Here is a 24,400-nt window from a genome sequence, read left to right on the forward strand (position 1 = left end):
ATTATTTTTTAATCTTTTTCATGATTTCATGCATTGATTTTTATTATTTCAGTCCCCTCTTCTTCATTTATAGCATCTTTATATTTTCAGCCTTTCAGCCTTCTCTTTACTATTTATAGCATCTTGATCATAATTGCAACTTATTTTTGCTATCGTTAATAGCATTTCCAGCCTCATCTTCATGTTTAATATCTATTTTTAAGATCTGTTTTTGGGCTTTTCATGCCTTTATTTTTAGAGAAGGAAAGTGGATAGATTTAGAAACAGGGATGAGAGAGTGGCCGCCTGTGTAGTTTGGGAGCAAGCTAACCACTAGGCCACCTGAGTGCCCCGTATTTATAATTTTAACATTTTTACCAATATTTTGATCATTTTAAAAATCATCATTATTTTTGACTTTAACTTTCATTTTCAGCCTCATCTTTAAATCATTATTACTTCATTTTATTAATTTTCAGCATTTAAAAAAAAAACTTTTTTAAGCATAATCCTCAATTAAACAACTGAATCATTTTAGCAGTAATTTCCAGAATTTTCCTCTCCATTTAAATGATCATTATCATTATTTTCAGCCTCATTGATATATTTATCATGATTATCTTTGTCCTTCATCTGTCATCTTCAAAGTCATCAATAAAATGATCTCTTTCACCCTTAAAATCATTTTCAGTCATTGTCATCATTTCTAGAACTGTTTTATCATTTTTTTTGTGTTTCTTTCATACAGAATAAGAGAAAAACGCTTTTATTTAGATAAAAAATTTTTATTATTGTATTGTAATATTTTCTTAGCTGTAATATTCTTATAGCTTTCTTATCTTTCCTACACTAGGCGTTATTTCCATTCCATTATGGCTGTTATATCGTCCCATTTTGTTCCAGTCAGTGCTTCTCTATTTTACTGTTATTTTCTACTTTGTTGTTTTCTGACAAACCTCACAAAACCCCCCAAAAATGATAAACACAAGCTTTGCACTCAACTTTCTGTATGTATTCCTGTCTCCTATTTGACCACAACACATCCACTCAGACTATCAAACACTCCTTTAAATTTATACCCTTGAAATATATAAATGCCTTAACTGAACCATTCATTTAAACTGTGTATTTGCAGTGACAAAGCTTTGAGCTTATAGAAGGAGCTGACAAAGACCGACACTCTCCATTCAGGGAGAAGATATTAAAAGACCTCACCCCTTTAAATCTCCATCTCCACATGCTCTCTGTCTCATGTTCTGATTGTTGTGAGAACTCTTAGAGCCCCAGCTGATCGCTGTAATATATGATGCTGTTGGTTTCCTCATGGCGAGCTGTTGGGCACCACCGGTCACTACTGTGCTGAAACACTTTTAATCAACCAGAACCTACTGTGAAAGCCCGAGCTCCACCCGGCTCCCCACCTGCTACAACTGAGCCGTTCACCTCAGCAACCTCAGAGCAGCAGCTACTATTTAGTAATATCGTGTGGCAGTCCAGCAGCTTTGACCATAATGTACCCACTGACAGCACTAACCTCTCACAGCCCTGGTACCCCCCTTCTAACGTTATATTACAACACAGTGGGAGCTCTGAGGGGAACAAGTGATTGTTTGGAGGTTCTCGGGACAAGCTGGCATTTTCCCAGGCTGCAGTGGGGGTAAGCTTTCTCCCAGCATGTCCGTGTTTTGTGTAGTTTGATTAAAATTGTGAAGTACATAAATTGCTCAAGTGTATGTTGGCCCTTTTCTTCTTACTACTCATCACCACAGTGTTTCCAGTCATAAGAAAATCTGATTTTGACCCTTGAAATGCTTTGTGGGTTTCCCCCTGCAATTACTCTTAGAAATATAGTGTTGGTGACATTGTTCAGAGCATAACTGTGTTCGTGTTGAAACATCATACCACATGGTAGAACTTACAGTTAGTTCAAGTGATTGGTTCCATGATGAAATACCACAAAGTGAGGCCATGACTTTGCGACATCGAGTATTTTTGTCTGGATTCAATGGAGACGACACAGACGTGAGATTACAGATTACTAAAGAGCTCTACAGCAGTAAACTTAAAATAAACTGTTGTGGCACACATGGCCTAACAGTTGGATTGCACCCCCTGCACGTGTGTACCCTGGTGCTGAAACACGAAAAAGCCATGCATGAGCATGTACAGTGTGTATTAATCCAGTACATAAGGTAGTAGAACTATTTTCTAAAGCAGTGGTTTTCAACTGGTCTGGCCTCGGGACCCAATCCCACCTTTGTGATGAAAAATTTTCCAAAAATCCCAACCATCCAAATCAAGATAATAAAAATGATGCAGTTTAGACATTAAAACATCACTATATGGTATCTCAGTAGTCTCACCCCTCATTATAATCTCATTTTTGTTTTTGTTTTTTTTTTAAGATCATTTTTGGGGCATTCTGCTTTTATTCGATAGCGGTGGGAGACAGGAAATATTCGGAGAGAATGGGTTAAGACATGCACCAAAAACGCGCAGAGACTGGAAATAGATCCCACGGTCAGTGCATTGAGGACCATTGGCTCTGTTTATGGCTGCTTGCTCTTCCTACTTAGCTACACTAGTGCCCACAAAGTCCCCCTATTTCATGTATTTTGTGTTATATTCACATCATGTTTTGCTTGACTACCAAGATCAAATTCAACATTTACACTTCTACCCTCAATGTCTTTACTGAAGGATGGCAACCAGCATTATCTACCCTACCACCTCCATAATACTTACTAAAAAAAGTGCATTTTAGACTTTTTGCCCAAACTTTTTTTTTCCCAAATACACATCCACGACCCACTAAAAAGACCCACTTTTGGGTCCTGACACACCAGTTGAGAACTGTGGTCCTAAACTACTAAAGAATCAAAGTTCATCAATTTGATAAAAAGGCACACAGAAGACAAAATGGGGGGAAAAAATAATGTAGGGTGTTAATGTGGAGGCATTACCAAACTAGAAATGGGTTCTCCATCTTAGATTGATGCTAATTTGTTCTTAAGTATGACTGAGTAGAAGTTATCCTTCTCGTTCCTTTCTGAGGACTGGTTTCCATAAAGCAGGAGCATGAATACACACATTCTGACCATTCCTGCCTTGCCATTAGGTGTTGATTATTCTGCTGCGTGTGAGGCTTTTAGCTCCGAGAGGTTATAGACGCAGACAGAATTGGTAATGCTGCCCTCTGACCGTTTGCTTTTGTTATGCTTCAACCAGCAGGGTGAACACGTCAGGCAACACTACTTATTACGCTTTTTGTTATGGCAACTACCAAGCAAATAAGCTTCTACTTGCCTCTTGTTACCTAAGCTCTCCATTTGGCCTTTGGCATCATACAAGTTAAGAGCCTCTTTCCTTGGAGAGCTGCGCTCCCTGAGACCTAGACAAGCTCTGGAGCACTTGTCAGAGACCCGCCGTATTGTGGCGTGAAAGATGCTGCTTCAATGCAAATTCTTCCACACTCTCAGGCGGCAGAGACCAACATTGACTGACGGGTTGTGTTAATTTAGCTGGCTTTCAGTACTACTTGATCCACAGTCTTCCACCGACCTCAGACCTCAATAGCAAATGAGTTAAAAACAGCTGAAGTGCTGGTGCAAGAATGTGCCATTCAGCCTCTGAGCGATGCATCATTAACAAATGTCAAGCCACAAACAAGTTGTGGCTAAACAAACTAGGGCTGTGCAGTTTCTTTACTGTCAGGGCTCTGTTGTCACCCATTGGCGACCTTTTTCATTGAGTGGTTTCCTGGGAGAGTCCTTTTAACACAGTGGGTGATCTGAATCAACAGGATGCAAACAAGCTCAAGATTTGAAGGTGGAAATACATGTCAGTTGAACCACAAATAGGTTTTGTAATGGCTGTTTTCGCTGTATTGGGAGGGACTTGTGCCCTTCATCAGTCATTCTACTCTGTAAGGAAGCTACAAAGAGGCTCAGATTGAGGTTGATCAGGGGAATGCCCATGCTCTCAGCAGCAAAAAAAAACCCACCCAGGGCTGACTCAGACCAAGAGGGCAGCCAGGGCACAGCACAGGCAGATACACATTTCACTAACATTTGTTCTGCGTAGACTCCAGCCCAGCTGTGATTTACAGGATGATTCTGACTAGGTGGCAACCTGTGGAACAAGGCTTTTCCTTTCTGAGAGGGAGGCACCCTGAGAACTTGCTTTATGGTCATATTATAGCCTAGATTTAACAATAACACTCTAACAAGAAGGAAATCACTTCTTTTCCAAGAATCAGATCTGGTGATGCCATACTGCCTGCAGTAAATATATTTTTAAATACTTGAAAATCAAGATAATTTTAAATTATTTTAAATAATATAAATCCCCTCAGACAAAAGCAGTTGTGTTTCACTTGCTGTCCATACACATTTATACACATAGCTTTTATGTTGCTAAAGTTTGTATGCATAAAGAAAGATAAAACGAAGAAACCAGAAACTACATCTGTTGAATTGGGTGCACTACATTGCTGAATGCACAGTATTTCTTTCAACTACTGATGTTTGCACATGAGTAGAAAAAATGTAAGTTATAATTTCTCTCATTTAAGGCTGAAGATGTATTTCATTTGATCATGTATTGGAATACACATGATGGCTGCTCTGTTCCCTGCATCCATTTTGCACCTCGACTCTGCACATCCTTAAGAAGTAAAGCTATGCAGCCATAGTATGCAGTATATACAGTGTTTATGGATGGTACTTGGGAAGGCTTCCCAGGTATATTTATAGCCACCCAAGTGTATTTGCCAACATTTTTTCTACTTTTTGTTATAATTCATGCACTAGAAAGGTGTTTACTTACACATAAATGCACTATATATGTAGGCTGTGATGTTTCATGTTGAAAACTCAGCTTAAGGATTAAGCTGAGTTTTAAGGATTAAATCCACACCGGTAGATTTAATATTCAATATCTTTTTCTTCAATTTGGATCATTTATGGCTGCTAGCTTGAAAGCTAAGCATATTATTTTATTGTTGTGAGGAACTATCAAGCAATGGCAGGCTGTTCTGTCATCACGTCATGCTTTGTCAAATTGTGCGTGCTTAAACACACGGATCATTATGGACATAACCTGAATAGAGCATAATGGAGAGATAGAGAGCCTGTGACGTTGCCCTCTGTGTTGTTGTTACTTTGATATTCAGCAGTAAAACTCACAATAATTAGCAGAAAAAAAAAACAACTTTAAGTATCACAGAGAGGCTGCACATTATGATTCTATTTGTTGAGCCATGTTCTGAGTTCACTGTAGGGCTAAAATAATGTGCCATTGTTCCACAGCAGTCGGTTCAGGAAGTCTACACTGTTATTGGATAGGTACCCGATATCAGCTAATACTCAACACTGGTATCGAAATTGGTATCAGGAAGGAAAAAATGGTATTTGAACATCTCTATTTACCAGTGCTAGTCTGCAGGAAACACTGATAATGTGTGAAAGATAGATGAAGTGTAGAGGCAGAGGATACAGTATGTGATATAGTCAAACCAGCAGCAAGGACAATAATGACTGTAAGATTTGAAGACAAGCTGATTGACCAAGGCCAAAATTATTCACATAAGTATCATTGCTTGTCAAGAGCTGGAAATAGATATGTTCTGATTTTGAGGTTGATGTGAAAGCTTTCAAAACTAAATTATCTTTTATTCAAGAAAATGTTTGAGAAGTAGAGTGGGGTCAGTGTTGACATTGCAAATGGTGTTTTTTTTCTACCACCTCCTTTTTATACTGTGATCTCAGAGTTAACATAATAGTAAAACCCTTGGGTGTTGCCATGTTGCCATTTACATCCAGCATTTGTGAATGTTTTTTGGTGGGTCATGGATTTTAAATGAAAGCACTAAGAAGATAGACACAGACTTATATCAGTGGTGAAAAGTGAGAGGTTAGATTGACTGTTTCATCCTATGTTATGCACAGTTCTCAAGTGTCGACAGCCCACAAGCATGGATGTACCACATGATGTCAGAGCGGAGAAGAGACAGGCTCTGTTTCTCATATGGCAGCATGCTGCAGAGTTATGTAGAAGCATACAGGAGGTGAGTGACAGTGCTACGATGGGATTGGTTATACCACTTCCTATTGTTCCCCTGTTACTGATAATCCCAGTGACCCGCTCCAAAGGAAGGAAGGCCATTGCTCAGTTTGAGGTGCCTGGCTCATCAGCTCTTTGTCCTCCGATAACTTATTAACCCAAAAATCCCCTGGGAGAAGAATGATTTCTTGCATGGTTTGCTGTATGGTTAACCTAGAGTAAACAGCTTTTCAGGAGTCTGCTTGCAGAGGAACAGGGAGACAGAAAACAAGGAAGCAAGTCATTGGTTATTTTTTTAACCAAGAAAAATGGACACAAGCCTGTCAGGATGAAAGAAAACACTGCCTGCATTTAACTCAAAACTCAAAATCAAGCCTCAGACGTAGATGTCCAACAACTATGTGAAAACCTGTAAGCTACTTTAAAACTCTGATTTTAGATTAGGTTATCTTTTTCCAAGCATTGAAAAAATATTGCAGCAGCTGAGAAATAATGATCCAGGGCTAGTCTAAGAATCACACGTTAGGACAAAACCCATAAAAAAGATTGTAATTATACCGTTATAATTTTTGTAATAGTAACATTTAGAAAATAGTTTTGATTGACAACAATATTTCATATCATTAAGGTCAACCGAAGAGGAGGCCTGGTTAGTTTGTCAAAAACTCTCCATGTACGACTTTGAATCAATGAATGTAGACATTGCAGTGATTATAACTGATGGCACTTAAGCTCAAAAGCTGTTGCTCAAAGTAGATAAAGTGAGCACTGTTGTCTGTACATCACTAATTAACTTGGTGACAAGGCCTTGAGGGCTGTATGTGTTCAGGACAGACAGAGTCCAGAGACAGACCAGAGTCAGTCAGGGTCACCCCACACCTCGGGCACATAGCTGATGTCACGCGTCTGCTGCCTTAATGGTGCACTGTATGGCCTCTTCTGTCTCGGTTGGCTTACTTTACAATCGCTTCAGCGGTTTGACTTCAAGGAAAGGAGTGAGAAAAATGGGCTAAATTGTTTTATGTGAAAGGAGGCAGAATGCCTTAAGGCTGGAAAGTGAAAGAGGAGTTAGACCCACTGTCCAGAGGTCTGAAAATACCTTGACACCAGCTAATGTGTAATGATGTGGCCATATGCTCAATGATGAAGCAATTGAGAAAGAACCACTGGATTTAAGAAATGTATTTGTGAATGAAAACAAACATGACACTGAACATTTTTAAGAGACTTTTTAGTAGCTGTGAGTTTAATACAGTTATAGTATACGACCAGCATTTTGATCTTTTGTGAACAACTTAATATTTTTTCTAATATTTATCCAGACTGATAGTTCCCAACCTTTTTTCACTGGAGCCCCCCTACTTGTCACAAAGAGTTTGTCAAGACATGTAATGTTCCTTTTTATTTTTGACAGTTTGATACACAAAAAGTTGCATTTCTTTTTTTAGCTCAGGTCTTTAAAAGGTCTAATAAAGTCCTGAATTTGATTGTTAAAAGTGTGTAGGAACCCTGGTGATACATAGCTGTCGAAACCAACATTTATTTTAATTCTTTCATTGATAACCCCTTATATTACGTCTGTACATTTTTCCTACCAAGACCTGTAAAGAATTAGAAAAGTGTTTTGTCACACTTTTTAATGAGTTTTAGCAAATTCGATTTTGTCAGCCCGAGAGCACATAGCCTCATGCCATCCATGAGATCCTGGACACCAGGTTGTGAATCATTGATTCATAAATGAAGCATTTTTAAGAAATTTATGATGAAAATCTACAAGTTTTTGCTTGTAGAGTTTGGTGTAATTTTTTCTCAGAGAAAGAGATAACTGAAGACTTTTAAATTTAATAGATTTTTATAATGAGATAAAAGTGGATTCCTGGTAATAACACCCATTGGTGCATTATTTTCCAAAAATGGTGCTGAGCTTTCAAATGCAACCTTAGTGAGTTTAACTAGCCTACTGCTTTGCTTTCACAGTTTTTAAGTTTAATTTAACAATTTCATATACTCTGGCCCGTGCATTGTTTGAGATCCAATCAGGGAAGGGATTGACAACACCTGTGTACATATGTCACGGATAACCGCCTTCAAAAGTTACAAAAAATTTTAGCTGAAGATATTACGAAAACACTAGCAGAAGTAACGATTATGGAGAAAGAGTCGACAGCATACTGGTATGTTGTAGAAATAACTGTGATGGTTAGGCTTACTGAATTTATCTGTAGTTTTATATTCCGATTTAACAGACTGCTCTGTTTTTGGCGAGTAGCTCTTTTGTTGCTGGTTGCCGCTGCTAATACCCCTTTGCAGCCGCTGTCCTTGACCGGATTAAAATTTGTTTTTAAACTTAAAATCCTGGATAGACCGACTGTCAACATATTTAAAACTACAGTGGAGCCCCTGTGGGTTGACAGAGTTTGTTCTTGGTGGTTGGTGGAGACTGCCATCTTGTGCCAGACAGGAAATCCTGCATCATAGTTCCGAAGTCAAAACGAAGTTAAAACTCTCTAAGTTCAAATATTTCCCGGTGGACGAGGTCCATATAGCAAATGCCTCACTTGTTAGCTGCTCACGGTCAAATTTAACACATCTAGTGTAAAAAGCTGCCATTTCGGGTTGCAGTCTCGGTGTATTATCTTGGAGGTACAGAGTAATCTCTGATAAGTAAACTCGGAGGATTTTGACGTGAACCCCCGGAGCAGCTCGAGCACTGATACTGCTATGTTGTTGCTGACATTTGAGGTGAGAACAATACTGTTTTTGTTAGCTTACCTGATCAAATCTCACTATTGTTAGCACGCTTAATCCCTCTGAGTGCCTGCAGGCGTCGTTTGCTCCACACTGACATAAGGATACAACAGTACAGGTAAAAAAAAAAATAAAAAAAAAAATCTTTTATTCGGACCGGGCTGTTTCCTGGTATTTTCCAATCGACGATGGCCGCATTTATTTGCAATTTTCCTTGTCTGTTAATGCGAGTGTACCTGGTAAAAGTAAAATAACACACAAGGAACCAAAAATGTTTTCCCTTAAGAACTAAATTAAATAAAAAGTTCTGAGATAACCTCACTTCACACTGTACTTTTAACTCCATTTCACTTATTTGCTAAGTTAAGTAGCATGACAGGAATACTGTCTTGAGTGAATCTACATTAGGGGGTAAAAATTTATCACAAATTAAAAAAAAATAGCATACCATGGTCAACCATAATCATATATAACATTCTACCAATGAGAAAATTGTGGCTATTGAAAATATAAAATGGCCAGTAACTTTGGGAAACTATTAGCCCAGCCTGTTCATGTGTATACAGTGGTGTGAAAAAAGTATTTGCCCCCTTTCTGATTCCTGAGTTTTTTGCATATTTATCACACTTAAATGTTTCGGATCATAAAACCAATATTTATATTTCACAAAGACAATCCAGGTAAATAGAAAATGCAGTGTTTGAATGATTATCTAATTTTTTAAGAGGGGGGGAATCCAAACCTATCTGGCCCTGTGTGAAAAAGTAATTGCCCCCTGAACCTAATAACTTCTTGTGCCACCCTTGGCAGCCATAACTAAAATCAAGTGTTTGAGTTAACAGGTGATGAGTGTTTCGCATCACTGTGGAGGAATTTTAACCCACTCTTCTTCACAGAATTGCTTTAACTCAGACCCTGACTGGACCACTCCAAAACCTTAACTTAGTTTTTCTTGAGCCATTCAGAGGTGGACTTGCAGGTGTATTTCTGGTCGTATCCTGCTGCATAACCCAAGAGCGCTTGAGCTTGAGGGCACGTACTGATGGCCGGACATTCGCCTTCAGGATTTCCTGGTAGACAGCAGAATTCATTATTCCATCAATCACAGCAAGTGGTCCAGGTCCTAAAGCAGCAAAGCAGCCCCAGACCATCACACTGACACCACCATGTTTGACTGTTGGCATGATGTTCTTTTTATCAAACGCTGTGTTATTTTTTACGCCCAATATAGCGGGAATCAAACCTTCCAAAAAGTTCAACTTTTGTCTGGTCAGTCCACAGAATATTTCTCCAAAAGTCTTGGGGATCATCAAGATGTTTTTTGGAAAATGTGGGATGAGCCTTTGTACTCTTTTTTGTCAGCAGTGGTTTTGGCCTTGGAACTCTCCCATGGGTGCCATTTTTGCTCAGTGTCTTTCTTATGGTTGAGTCATGAACACTGACCTAACTGAGGCCAGTGAGGCCTACAGGTCTTCGGATGTCGTTCTAGGTTCGTTTGTGACCTACTGGATGAGTCGTTGTTGCGCTCTCAGAGTGATTTTGGTTGGCCGACCACTCCTCCACTTTCTTTTTGAGATCTTGTAGCCTACTTCATTTTGTCTGACAGCTTCTATTGAAGTGATTTCTTGATTCAACAAATCTGGCGGTAATCAGGCCTGGGTGTGGCCAGTGAAATTGAACTCAGCTTTCCAAAAACTGTGGTTAATTACAGTTAACACATGATTTAACAAGGGGGGGGCAATTACTTTTTCACACAGGGCCAGAGAGGTTTGGATTTTTTTTCCCCCCTGAAAAAAATTAGATAATCATTCAAACACTGCATTTTCTATTTACCTGGGTTATCTTTGTGAAATATAAAAAATGGTTTGATGATCTGAAACATTTAAGTGTGATAAATATGCAAAAAGCTCAGGAATCAGAAAGGGGGCAAATACTTTTTCACACCACTGTAAGTATACTTTTTGGGTTTTTTTTTTTTTTGGGGGGGGGGGGGGGGGTTTACCCAATCATCAGCATAATAAGCAGTCAAAATTAGCCCTTTCTTCCAAGGCTGGAACATTTGGCATGTAATGTATCCTATTCAAGTAATAAAAAATATTTGAGGAATAAGAAACTCTGCATCCAAGAATTTTGACTTTTGCGTGATAAGAATACTAAGATCATTATGTATTGTAACTTCTCTAAGATTTTGAATGTAGGGTATACTGTGTCATAAAATTCTGATGCCGCTGGGGCTGTGGTTTAACCACTATAGTTTGTAGTCAATCGATTGTCTGCAGATGATCAAGTATCTTTTAGTATTTTTGATAGCAGTAAACAAAGGAACAATGTTGTTTGATAATGCAGTCAATATGCAAGTGCTTAAGCATAAGGAAACTTTAAAAAAAACTACAAGTATATCCAATTCAAGTGCAACAATACATTTTCTATATCATAAAAATCAATCAAAATTTGTAATTTATTTTGATGAATTAATCACAGAGGTGAAAACTGCAATCAAAAAATGTATGCTGTTTAATCACACTGTTGCAATAGCAACTTTAGCATACACAACTGGCTAAAGTAGCTTTGCAGCTTTTATTGGAACACGTAAAAATTCTCTGTGCTCCTAATTTTAAAAATGTTATAGATAATTTCCATATTCTACAGATTAACACTGTCCTAGATTGACTAGTAAGTGGACAATCTGTCCTTGGTCTCAACTTCTTCTGTTTCAAAAGCTATTAAAAGTTTTGATGCCATTTAGAAACATGTCCTTCCTGATTGTTTTGTTACTATTATTAACTCTACAAGTAATGCAGTCTTTTTCAAATTATTGATATATGCAGTTAATTGCAATTAATTAATCACAAAGCCAATAATGAGATTAATTTATTTTGATAAATACATTTCCAAACTTATTACCCCAGTATATAATGCAGTTCATTGTCACTGAACAACAGTATCACATTTTGTTAAGCCTACTTTTCAGCTGACTAGCTGAAAGAGTATTTCCAAACACATTTAATGATAGATATTTTAATGACCCATACTTCATATTATAATGCTGTGCATTACAAAAACTTTTTTCTACCTTAAGGAAGTTAAGTGTAATTTTCTGAGGTCTATATCAACCTGTGTGGCATTTCTAAGTTGTTTCTAAATAGCCCCCAAAAATCCAAAGTAGGAATCTTTGTCTACTGTTGTTCTTGTTTTTTTCTGCCCTTCTCTCAAAATAATTAAGACTTGTCACCTCTGTTAGACACATAACATGCCACAAAGAAGGGATGCTCGGTAACGGGACCATACACAAACTCTCCTCTGTGTAAACAGCGTGTTGCCAAGCCGCTGCTGAATGTCTCTGTTTACTGGGCTTTGTTTAATTGACGCTGAATTGCCGGGCTTGACGTGGTGAACAATTAGGGCGATTTCTGTCGCATTAGCCTCTGCAAAACAGCACAAACAGATTTCAATCTTAAATCCAAGAACTGAGCCGTGAGAGCCTAATCCTGTTGATGGAAACAGAATCCCACCCGTGTCAAAACGGCCCGCTGCCCCAGGTGCAGTAGCCACACAGGCCCTGGCTTGTCTCCCTTTATCACAGCTGATGAATTGAGAGGGCCCTCTTGGGCACACAGCCCAGACTGTGGTTTGGCTAATTAGGGGGTCTGTTTTCTCATAAATATCTATAGTGATGAAAATTGGGTAAGTAAAGGCTGTAATTAAAGCCTGTGAAAGTGTGAGATGCAAATTCCACCTGTAAACTGATGCTATGAGGGGAAATCTTGAATATGTGTTTCCTTATAAATTTAAAAAAAAAAAACATACAATCAGACATTTTATGAGTCTTGTAAAATTTTGAAGCTTAAACTGCTGAAAATTAACATTTTTACACGGGGGAATCTCCAAATTTAAGCATTTTTGTTCAGTTTGTTAACAAAATAGCAGTGACATCAAGCAGTATAGTGTATAATGTGTGTTTTTGTAGTAAATATCTCTTGATAATTAGGCTATTATTCAGCACATCAGTGGCAATTAGGGCACATTAGGCATCGGTTAAGTACAGTTTAATGGTTTATAATGAGATCAGGACTGATAGCTTATCTCTGTCTTTTTTAGTGTCAGTGACATTCTAACAGCAAGGATAGTCCTGTAATCACATTGTCCTTACTGAGTCTTACTGATTGCTGTAAACAATGGCACTTATCAGATAAGCTGTCTTCACCAACTGTGGATGTCACATTTTAAGCCTAAAATAAGCCCCAACATCTGTGCTAGAATTTTAGCTTTCTCAAGACTTGAAAGTGTCTCTGAACTCGCCTGTGTGATTTATAATATGTAAAGTTAAGAAAGAGATTGAGCTATGAATATCTGTCTGATATCTAACAAGAGACTTGCACTGATTTTAGAGGGATCCAAAAAAGTTGTTACGCAGCAGTTGGCACAGACATCTGGACTATTTGATTCACTATTCTTTCAGTATCAGAGGTGACTCCAAAACCGTTTTAAGTATCAGAGTTACTCCAGTAAGCATAAAAGGGGAATAAAACAATTTAATTGATATATTGTGCCTGCTAGATTATAAAACAACTCTCTCAGTGGTATATGTCAAAGATTGAAGCTCATAATAAGTAAACAGGGAGACTGTCTTTTCCCAATTTGCACATTGAATTACATTTGTCAATATTTTATATATTTTATTTTATTTTATTAACAAAAACCTTCACCTGTAGAAGACAAATGTGAAAACTTTGCTTAAAAGTTTTTGCATAATAAAACTTTACATAAAAGAGTAAAGTTAAAGTATGCAAAATGTTGCTGGAGCAATGCTTTAACATTGCATTACATCAATAGTCACAGATATTCCCTAAGAATCATAAAAGCATGCTTTGTTTTTAAGAACAACTTTTGTTTTTTTGTTGGGTTTTTTTCTAAAGAAATTAACCCGATTTTTTTTTCTGCATGCATTTCATTTTCATTTTTGCTCCATTATTATCCACTGATCCTGCTCACTCTTCTGCAGAGCAATGAGAAAGATTTAAATCCCCAATAAACCTGTGACATCAGACAGCAGAGATATCAGCTGACTGACACTCACATATCAGCTGAGGGTCTGACTCGTGGTGGAACCAACAGCAGCTGCCAAGGACGCCACTGGAGGTACTGCTGGACTTTCAGCTATTTAGCTGTTTTATTTTTCTTTAAAAGTTGAATAATATAATTAATTAAACTAAATGAATCTTATAAGTGTTAAGTTTAGACTTCTGCTTATGTAAAGAATCAGTTTTTAAAATACTACAGTCAAAAACAGTATGTAACCAGTGAAGTAGTTTGCGTGTGGGAAATCTATTTAAAGTTCTGAAACTTTATGCCTCTGTTGGAGATGGCTGCCATGAGAACCTTGCGTGTACTACGTGATCAGAAGAACCGCTCTATATTTATCAAATCATGGGACATGCTGCGTGCTTTTGCTAAAGAACGCCCACCAAAGGACCCTCATCATGGGTGCTGCAGGACTTCCCAGACCCTCAACTCCTGTGGACAAGGCCCACAGCTGACAGCACAGGTAAAAAAAAAAAAGAAATACTTGAATGAGTGTATCATTTCAGATGCAGGCTTTAGAAATATCCAAATTTTATTTAACTTTTGAAAACTTTAGCTTACTGACTAGTTATTATTTTGCCCTGAAGATATATACTGTTAATATATTGCATTAATTGGTTACCATTAATTACACCATTTACCCATTGCAACTACAACTACTATTGTGCAGCAAAAACTGTGCAGGAAGATTGTAATCAGTATGACAGTGTTTAGATGATAAATTATTCTTGTGCTGGTATAGTCCCCTTGTGACATCTCATGGTTTGGCGTTGATTCCTGAAATTTGTTTATTAGAAAATATTGCTATTTAATTTTTTTTTGAAAACTTTTCCTTGTGATTTCTACTGAAATGTTTTTCTTTTTGACTTTGCAGGTAATCTTGTGTTCTCTGTTAAAATGGAGGACTTTGAGTACAGTGTGGAGATCTGTGACCGTGACTGGGAATGCTTCTTTGCAGAATGTGAGGAGTGTAACCTGCTTCCTCCTTCAATAGCCAGTCTGGATGACTCAGGGATGAGTGATTTTGATAATTCAAGGTCAGTTCTTGCTAGGAGAGTTCAGAAAGTGGATCTGAAAGCCAGCTTGTCAGAGACTGATTGCCTGATTGACGGCCCCCCTGACTGTGAGGGCTCACCTGTGGAGCATTATCTCAGCAAACACGGCATCAGTGGTATGGAGAGCGTCCTCTCGGGCAGTGAGGAGGATTTACACCTGCAGTCAGTCAATGTATTCTTTGAAGGGCTGAAAAATGGAACAGAAGCTGAGAGGCCAACTGAGCCAAGCCAAGTTAGAATTGCACAAAACAGTGAAGAAAAACAGGAGGAAGAAAAGTGCAGTGATGGACACCATGAAAGTAGAAGAGCTTTGCCAAAAAAGAGCCCCAAGTTAAACTGTCTGCCTGCCAGTGGTGAAACAGCAGTTGGCAAAGAGACCACAGGGCCTGTGGAAACCATCAGCAGCAACACAATGAAAACAAGAAAAAATGAGCAGTTTTCTCCCAACACTTTTCCTGAGCCTGTAGCCAGTAACTCGATTTTCTTTACCAACAAATCAGATCACTCTGAATTGTTCATCAGAGATAAAGCAGGTGCAGTTAAAACAAATGAAGAAACACAGGGGAATCAGTCTAATGTCTCACAGGATGGGGATGTCTGCGCTGAAACAACAACTCACATTGACAAAGTGGAAAAGCTGGATGTGTCCACATCTCAGGAAGACATTATGCAGGAACCAAAGCAGTTCATTCTCAGTAAAAAAGGAAGCACTGATTTATGGAGTAATGTAGACATTTTGACTAATGTTAAATGGAGGGATGACCAAAACCCAAATGTTTTACAAACAGATACACTAAGCCTGAACAAAACAGTGAGTCAAGAATCGTCTCCCTCTGCCTCTATGAAAAGGAAGCGAAGAAAGAAAAGACGACTCAGCGTTGAGCCAGCTGGGAGTGTGCATGGATATGAGAGGCAGGTTTTAGTCAAGCAGAGTGACTCAGAGGAAGAGCATTGTTTATGGAGAGGAGGAACTGGACTTTGCACATCAGAGGGTTTTAGTTTTTCCTACTTAAATCAGCCACAAAAAATGATTTTACCCTCTTTAACTCCATATTCAGCCACCAACAATCTCCCTATCAAGATATCTTCAAATGGGATTACTGTAAATGATTTTACTCATTACATTCATCCATGTGTCTGTCAGTATCAGAATTTACAAGAGAGCATAGCAAGACATGCAAGCTCTATGGAAAATAATGCATATAATGACAAGACAGTAATCCCATTGTGCCCAAATAGTAACTGCATAATGACAGCACAAAGCGTCAGTGGTAATACAGCTACAGATTTAAAACCATCCTGTGAATTGCAAAGAGAAGAATCAGCAGGACCGAATAAGTGTCCGGGGTTGTCAGTTTCAATTACTGACCTGGTAACCGGTACATCATCTCCTGCAGGGAGTTTCTGGCGAGATGGTGAGATGACTCAATCTAGCATTTATTGTGAAAATGAACACAATCCTGCGCTGTGGGGATCAGAGGTCACGTCAGTAACAAACAGTATTTTACCAAGCACAGAGTCAAATGATCCTGCTGTGGATGTCTGCCAAAATGACAAACTATCCCCTGCTAAGTCTGTGCTGGCTCTAGAGGCTGGAAAATGTGGCAGAAACAAGCACACACTGTGTCGAAGAGAGGCTGAACCCCAACAACAGCTGGAAATCAACTGTCATTTCACGGACCAATATAGCTGTACTATGGGAAAGACTCAGTCCCCTCTGACCGCGATTTCTACGAGCAGTTCTGACGCTCAGGACACAAAACAAGAGCCAATAAAAACTACAGCCTGTCCTTCTGTCAAGGAGATCTCCAGCCAAATAGACTGTGATAAAATAACATTGGATGGCAGCAATTCATTGTCTGATGAATGCTTTCTATCTAAAAGTGCACCCAGTCTAAATGGAAATATGACAGTCAAGCATACAAACCCACCCTTGGTGCTTTCTTCAAAATCCAAGTTTAGTTTTTTGTTAGACAAAGAACCAGCAGCTGGGAATACTGAAATAACACCACAAATACTGTCTTTTCATAGTGGTGATCCTGTGCCATATGGTGAAATGAATCAAAAAGGGAAAGAAGAAACCGAATTGTCCATGCCTGAAGAATTAGTCACAAGTCCTTTCTATATTACTCCAGGGTCATCGTGCGGTACACATGACACAGAATCGATCGTGTCCTTCTTAAATACAAATATCATAGACGTATCAGGAGGTTCTCCTTTATCAGTCTGTCATCATGACTCTGTAGAAGAAAAGACTTCACTACTACTGGTGAAACATGAAACAGGAGATATCACGTGTACACCCAAAAGCCATTCTGTATCAGAAGACACAACGGGGTCTAATTGTGATTTAGAGGAAGAAGCTGAAGATGCTCCAACAGCATCCGTAGCAGAATGTGAGCCTGAAAAGGCACCAGAGCACCCAGTTTTTGCTATGTCGTCTTTTTGGAATGAGATGGAGAAACTGACAATCAATGATATTTTGGGTTTACGAAACATCAGTAAAGCTACACCTTCCAGCTCCCTTCCACCTTTGCAGGAAATTGAGGAGACTGACATGTTGGCAATGACAGACTCTGGTTTTTTCAATCAACTGGATGAGTCAAAGCCAGAGCAAACCATTGAGGACACTTACAACAATCTTAACAACGCAGGGCTGAGTTCAAGTTCTGCTCTTGAAGTCCATTCTTCCTTGTCTAAAACAGTTTTGTGGGAAAATGAACATGTCACATTGATAACAGCTTCTGATGTTTATCCCAAAAATAAGATACTGACATCTGTTTCTGACATTCCTGAACCTGTCCCTCCTGGAAGTGCTCAAACATGCCTCAGAAAGATTTCTAAAAATATAAGTGTCCATAATCTACCTGCTCTAGAATCTCAACCTTTCAGCCACAGATGGAAAAATCAAACTTTACAAATGTCAGATAAAGGACAGTTGGAGAAAGTTGAAAACTTCAGTAATGGAAACATGAAATTTCAAGATAAAGACTGTTTGGCTCCATCTTCCAGTTACAAAATCTCTCTCACAGATATATTTCAGTACCTCTTTGGTGAACAGAAACCCATTACCAACCAATCAACCACAGACAACATAACCTCCCACTACACTGATGGAAATTCTGTCTCTGAAAACTATGATCATTTCTTTTCAGATTTTGATACAGACAGCTTTTTCTACCCTCTCATCACAGCAGAAGATCAGGCTAAAGACAAGCCGGTTCCCATCTTTTCTTGCTCTCGTTCAGCAAACCGAAATATACAATACCCCGAGGCCTATGAGTTCTTTTTTGCCTCCTCTTCTTCTGATGATTCTTCTGATGATGAAGAAAACTGTGGACCTGTGAGGGTGGTTACCAGATTCAGCCGTACACCAAGTTCATCTCGAATTTGTAAGGACATGTATGAGAATTTCTTCACAGATAGAGACCTCAAACAGAATTTTTTTTGGAAGAACACACTCTCCTTTAGAAATCGTAGTTTTGCTGTCCAAAAGCAGACACTCTCAAACCCTCTGTCTTCTGAACCTTTGAAACAAAGCAAGGGACCCAGTCAAAAGACAGTTCATTCTGTTAATGCTCTGGAAAATCATGACATAATGATTTCTGATCCCCTCCGCCACTATCTGGAGGACAGGATCTCCAGACAACTGGCTCAGATGGCTTTCAGATGTGAGAACCTACAGATGGCTGTTTCAAGTCCAAGTAAGTCCAGTATCACACAAGGAACATTTTAAAGCCTTAATCAGATTTGTACAAAACTCCTGAACACATATGAAATTTTCAAGGTGAGATGCATTTGTGAATGCAAATTGCAAAATGCATCAGAACCACTTTAGAATTTTTCCTGCCAGCCCCCCATTGAATTTTCTGTGTGAAGTCTGGGTGAGCTGATGTAAGAACAAATCAGGAAATGATTGGGAAAATATACTGCAAGCTGCTTGGAGGGGGAGATGATACTTAATTTATACAACTATAGAAATTTTGTGAATGATCAGTGCGCTCTGTACACGCAGTGTTTACCATTATGTAAGTCTGGCAAACTGAAATTTTAAGGAGAGCATGTGTGAACAAAGATTATGGTGTGCTGTTATTGAGTTTGGTTTTAAATTGATACATTAATTATTTTTTCATTAACAGTGGTGCAATATACAGTGCTTAACAAATTTATTAGACCACCCTAACCAAAATAAGGTTTATGTCACAGCTGCCCTAAATTAACAGCATTGGTAATTACCAAAATCATTTTTTATGTTTCTGCAATGGTTAATACACCAATATGTCGAAGCTCTTTAACCCAAATGATATTTTTAATGCCAAAATATAATTATTATTGTTATCCATGAATTTTCAAATGCAGTGATTTACAAAAAAAATGAAAAAATAATAAAGCACATTAATATTTCTTGATTAATATGTCAAATTATAGTTATTTACTTGCATTCCTGAACAGAAAAATGAGTTTTAGTGGTTGAATGTTATGCTTGATTAATTTCTGACTTCTCAGAGAAACCCAGTGAGCCGGCTTAAATTTGAGTGAATTCAGTTTGAAATTCCTCATTCCTGTTCAAAATGGTAAAACGTGGAGAGCTGACTGAAAATGAAAGAGTCCGCATTAAAGCACTTCATGATGCTGGATGGTCTCTGAGAAAAATATGACAGGTGGTCTAATAAATTTGTTAAGCACTGTACATGCAGTCCCTTAACGGAGTTAAAGAAAAGTGTTTCAATCAGTGTTAATTTCATCCACTAAAACTATGATTAAAAATGTTTGAAAGTATTTTTCCATGGCAAAAACTAGACTAAGACTAACAAAAATAGATCTGTAATGACTAAAACTGACAAAAAGTAAGTTTAGTTTTCATCAAGATAAATAAAACTGGACTAAAATGTAATGCAGTTTTCATCAGCCATTCAAAATCCATGATATTTCTCCACTGTGGGTAAATCTGTCAAAGAACAATGCAGCTATTTCTGTTTTGCCTCTCAGCTGTAGAGAGCAGGGACCCCAGGTTTGGCAGAGTGCATAGAATACACTACCATGATTTGATACCAAGAGAGAATGAATGCTTGGACTAAAAGTGAGGACTTTTTATGAACTAAAACTAGACTAAAATGTTTTGGAGATTTCGCAGACTAAAACTAAAAAGGGTAGAAATGACTAAAATGTGACTGAAACTAAGACATTTCATCTAAAGACTAAGACTAAAGTTAAAAATAGCTGCTAAATAAATCAACACTGGTTTCAATCAGTGTTAATTTTTAAATTACATTTACACCAGGTCACTTTATCCAAATATTTGTTAAGAACGTCATAATGCAAAAAAAGGTATCTGTTGAAAGTTAAGGCGTAGAGCAGGCTTTTACCATGATCTCTGTTATAATCAATCCTGATCAGTGTACAAAACATTCCTGGTCATCCCAGTGTTTTTATTACATTAGAAAGTTTTAGATTTATAGCACAATTTCTTAATTATACAGCCATTCTAAAAGACAGACATGTGTATGTCTTTTTTACATTAAAGATGTATTATCATGCATGTTCTGAAAATTTCATGAAATAAAGTATATGATATGGTTTAAAATATAAACAATGTTACATCAGCCATTGTAAGCACAGCACGTGAATATTTAAACCCAACTGTCAGATGTTGAGTTGCATTATGGGTAAAACAGCTTTTGAAGAATAATATCATAATAGTAGAGACTGTCTCTGGATAAGAAGCCCTACAGTCATTACTTTAAATGCTAGTTAGATAAGAACCGTTAGGATTATAAATCCAGTTTTGAATTGAGAAAAAATAAACAAAGATAATCACTCTTTTGAACATTGTTGTCAATTTTGGTAATGACAGAGTATTCACGGCTCTGAGCTGAATTCATCTCTTTGAAACATTCAATCAAACAGTGACCAAAATGACTGTAACAAGTAATATAAGGACTTTTTCTCAACTTTGACAAATTTTAAGTTTATAAATGAAACCTATCAGTGTTCTGTGAATACTGTTTGGAAAATTTTGTGCATTAATGTTAATATATTCAGCCTTACTAAGTTACGCCATTCGTGATTCCTCACATGTGGATAGTGGTAATATAGGCTCAGTCAGCTGTTACAGTCACGGCAGGGATGGACTCCCTTTCCTCAGCTGTCAGAGGACATTGACTGAACTGGCACGCAGAGGTGAGAGCCAGGAGGAATGGTTGTACGTGATAACTCGACTACACTTAATGAGTGCCCCTCTAAGCTGCCAGCAGAGTGCTCTATCTTGCTTTTGGTTGTGCGGGGAAATAAAAATATCTCAACTTGAGGAGTCTTATGTAAAGTCTAATGTTAAGTAAACATTTCCTCTTAAGCTTGAACTAATGGGCTAACTCATAAGTGACTAATACAATGTTCAGCAGTTACTGAAGATGATTGTCTGTAAGTCATCTGGAGTCATAATGTCAAGTATCAGGGGCATCAAACAGCCTTGTAAATTGTTGGCATGATAGCCGTTCAGTCGCTGGGATTTGACCGGGTCACAGTGTGACACAACAGGATGTCCCAGCACATTATTATGATCTTTGCTCAGCTGTCCCTGTATAACTGCCAATTATGGTACCCTTGACCCCTTAGCTGGCTCCCCTCTGATGGCCTACTGTCACTTTAAAAGAAACACACCATAATAAAAGATGTCTTTAAATCTCTTTCATTTTCTCTCAAGGGTTGGATGCCCCTCTCCTGCCTCTCAGACATTCAGATATGTGTCTGCTTTGTATAGCATTTGCCTCCTGGGTGATGAAAACTTCAGATCCACAAGCTGGAGATGCCTGGAAAGCTGGTATGTATGCCATTGTTATAATGCAATTGGAATATTTTTCTCTTTGAACCAACCACTACCTTATTTATAAATGAAATATGTTTAACCGTTTTAAGGACTCCAATTGGTCTTAATATTTTGAGACTACACAATGTGTCTCTAAATTTATACAGCCATAAAACAAATTATCGTTAAAAAAAAGTAAAAAACAGAAAATTCAGGGCAGGATAAAGGGTCTAGGGAATGACACAAGGATTCATTTTATTTTCTCACAGTTCTGCTGGCGAATGTAAGTGCCCTGTCAGCCATTCGATACCTGCGTAAATACATCAGGATGGAGGCGACATCAAGTGAGAATAAAGTGCATTGCAGCACTCCAAGTTTCTGATAACTCTACCCTCCAATGTGTGCTTATGATAAGACATGTTCCCATAAACATACCAAAGAAGCCCATACAGGACCTCAGTTGTCAGAGAAGTTTTCAGAATTTTATCTGCTGTTGTATTTTTGCATTACATATTTGCACTATAATTCCTTTATTTTTCTGGTTTGTTAAAATGCTGAATGCTTTGTTATGAAACAGGAAACTACCTTAAAGAGAGTGAGAAATCTCCAGTAATCAGAACTAAGGGTTTGGACAGTTCTAAATAGGTTTTTAGTGTGTACTAAATGAAGAATAGGGGCAGGTTGAACCAGATGTACAGAGTTGAGATCTTAGATGGATGTGTGAGATATGGACAAATTTAAGGGTCTTGAAACGTTTATGATGGTTCTGTTTGAGCTTGTGTATTTGGTGCCATGGCTTTTATTTAGAAGATGTTTTTATTCTTAGAGACTTTTGTGTTTTTAACAGTAACTGACAGATTTTAACATGTGATTATATAAACTGAAATATATTTTTTTCAAGATGGTAACTTTAAAAAAGCCTTGCAGAGAACATTTTTTACTCGTATGTATTTACTATATATGTATTCTTTGCCAGTATCAGTTGCATACTGTATGAAGGGCATTTGATTTTGATGATTGATATTTGATGGATGACTGTACTGTATTTTTCATGTGGGTTGCTCTGTGAGCTGCTGTCTTTTAACCTCACTATAGTAAACAATATCTCTGATGAACTGTAGCAACGCCTCAAGTCTCTTAATGATGCATCCTTGCTTTTCAAAGGTCAAACTAGAAGTAGTTCAACACCTACCTTTTAAGGTTTACCCTTAAGCCTCTCAGATGAGAGAGGATCGAGGACAGAGGAGAGATCTTAGGAGCTATAGGCAAGGATACTTGAGAGCAGGCTCAAGTCTTACTGACAGACTGACCACCTTATAGGATATCACTCATTGATTGGACGCTGCAGCACATCAGACTTCAGTGAAACACAATATCAGCAGAGTTTAATAATGTAGGACGGCCTTAAAGTAGATGCTGACAAGGCAAAATGGAAACTTAAATAGAAAATAAACATCCATCATTTTTTTGAATCAGCACATGATAAACAGGGATTGTTTTTTTTTTAAGTTTTTGACTTGAGGATTGAGAATGGAGCAATGAACATAAATGTAATAAAAACAGTACAATGGCATGTACCACAACAGAGTTTGACATTTGTACCCTTTATAGTTTTAGTCTAGTTTCAGTCAACGAAAAGGTAAAAACATAGTCCACTTTTAGTCTGTGGAAAGTGATTGAGTTTTAGTCTTTACTTTTAGACAAGACATTTATTCTCTCTGACTGAATCTGGTGCGTAATCATACTTTTGTGTTTTATGTGCTCTGCCAAACTTTATATGCTTTCTACAACTGAGAGGCAGAAGAGCTACAGATAGAGAAATGTCCTGTGTGGCCTGTCATGGATGTCATGGATTTTGAATGTTCGTCAAAAACTAAACATTTCAGTTCCCTTAAGTCTACTTGATGAAAACAGACTTTTCATCAGTTTTTGTCATCAAAGGTCTTTTTTTAGCTAGTCTAGCCTTCCACATGAAAAAAGGTAGTTGACAAAAATTTTCCGTTTTTGCTAACGAAATTTCCACTGGTTATTAGATAATATTTTGAATTTTATGTCCATTTGTTTCCTGTTTTTTTGACTATAAAGCAGATTAATGTCTGATATAGTGGCAGTCTTTATATCTAATAAGGCTCACAAAAAGATTATTGTCTACAAGTGTCAAGTTTGATAGTGTTTACATGTAAATATTTTAAAAATCTAAACTTAATGAATCATTTTCATTATTATAACTGTAAATGAAGTGTGTTTATAAGTACACGATTAATTAGCTTCTTTGTAAATACATATTAAATAATACATATTTAATGATAATTATTGCTGGAGAAGAGATGGTCTGTATGTAGGCTGTGCTTTGTGTTCAAGTGTTTGTTACCCTGAAACACACAGCAACAAAACCTGATTATACTGTTTATTTTATTAGAATCAGTGCAGTACATATTTGCACACAAACATCTGATTACCCTCTGCCACAAAGCATTCTGATAGTCCAGGCTGTCTTGAAAAAATAGATGTTTTTAACCTGATTGTGCTTAAAAAGGTTCAGAAATGCATTTTTGCATAAAAATACAGGCAGACCAAATACAGCAAAAACTGGCTTGGGGCTCCAAGGGTTAAAGAAGAATGGCTGATGATTGTCTGTCTTCCTCGTCACAAAAGAACTCTTCCTCAT

At 37.8% G+C, this 24,400-nt stretch overlaps 1 protein-coding gene across 1 annotated transcript; it reads left to right on the top strand.

Moving 5' to 3' along the window:
* Positions 1–8,140: 8,140 nt before the first annotated feature.
* On the top strand, positions 8,141–23,214 carry LOC121517060 (PPARGC1 and ESRR induced regulator, muscle 1). The gene is made up of 5 exons (XM_041798565.1): positions 8,141–8,216; positions 13,793–14,335; positions 14,747–18,631; positions 21,631–21,747; positions 22,002–23,214. Exons 3-5 carry the CDS (start codon positions 14,770–14,772, stop codon positions 22,112–22,114), a joined length of 4,092 nt encoding a protein of 1,363 aa, XP_041654499.1. The 5' UTR covers positions 8,141–8,216; positions 13,793–14,335; positions 14,747–14,769; the 3' UTR covers positions 22,115–23,214.
* Positions 23,215–24,400: the final 1,186 nt, after the last annotated feature.

The sequence above is a fragment of the Cheilinus undulatus genome, linkage group 11, assembly GCF_018320785.1.
Source record: "Cheilinus undulatus linkage group 11, ASM1832078v1, whole genome shotgun sequence".
Taxonomy (NCBI): domain Eukaryota; kingdom Metazoa; phylum Chordata; class Actinopteri; order Labriformes; family Labridae; genus Cheilinus; species Cheilinus undulatus.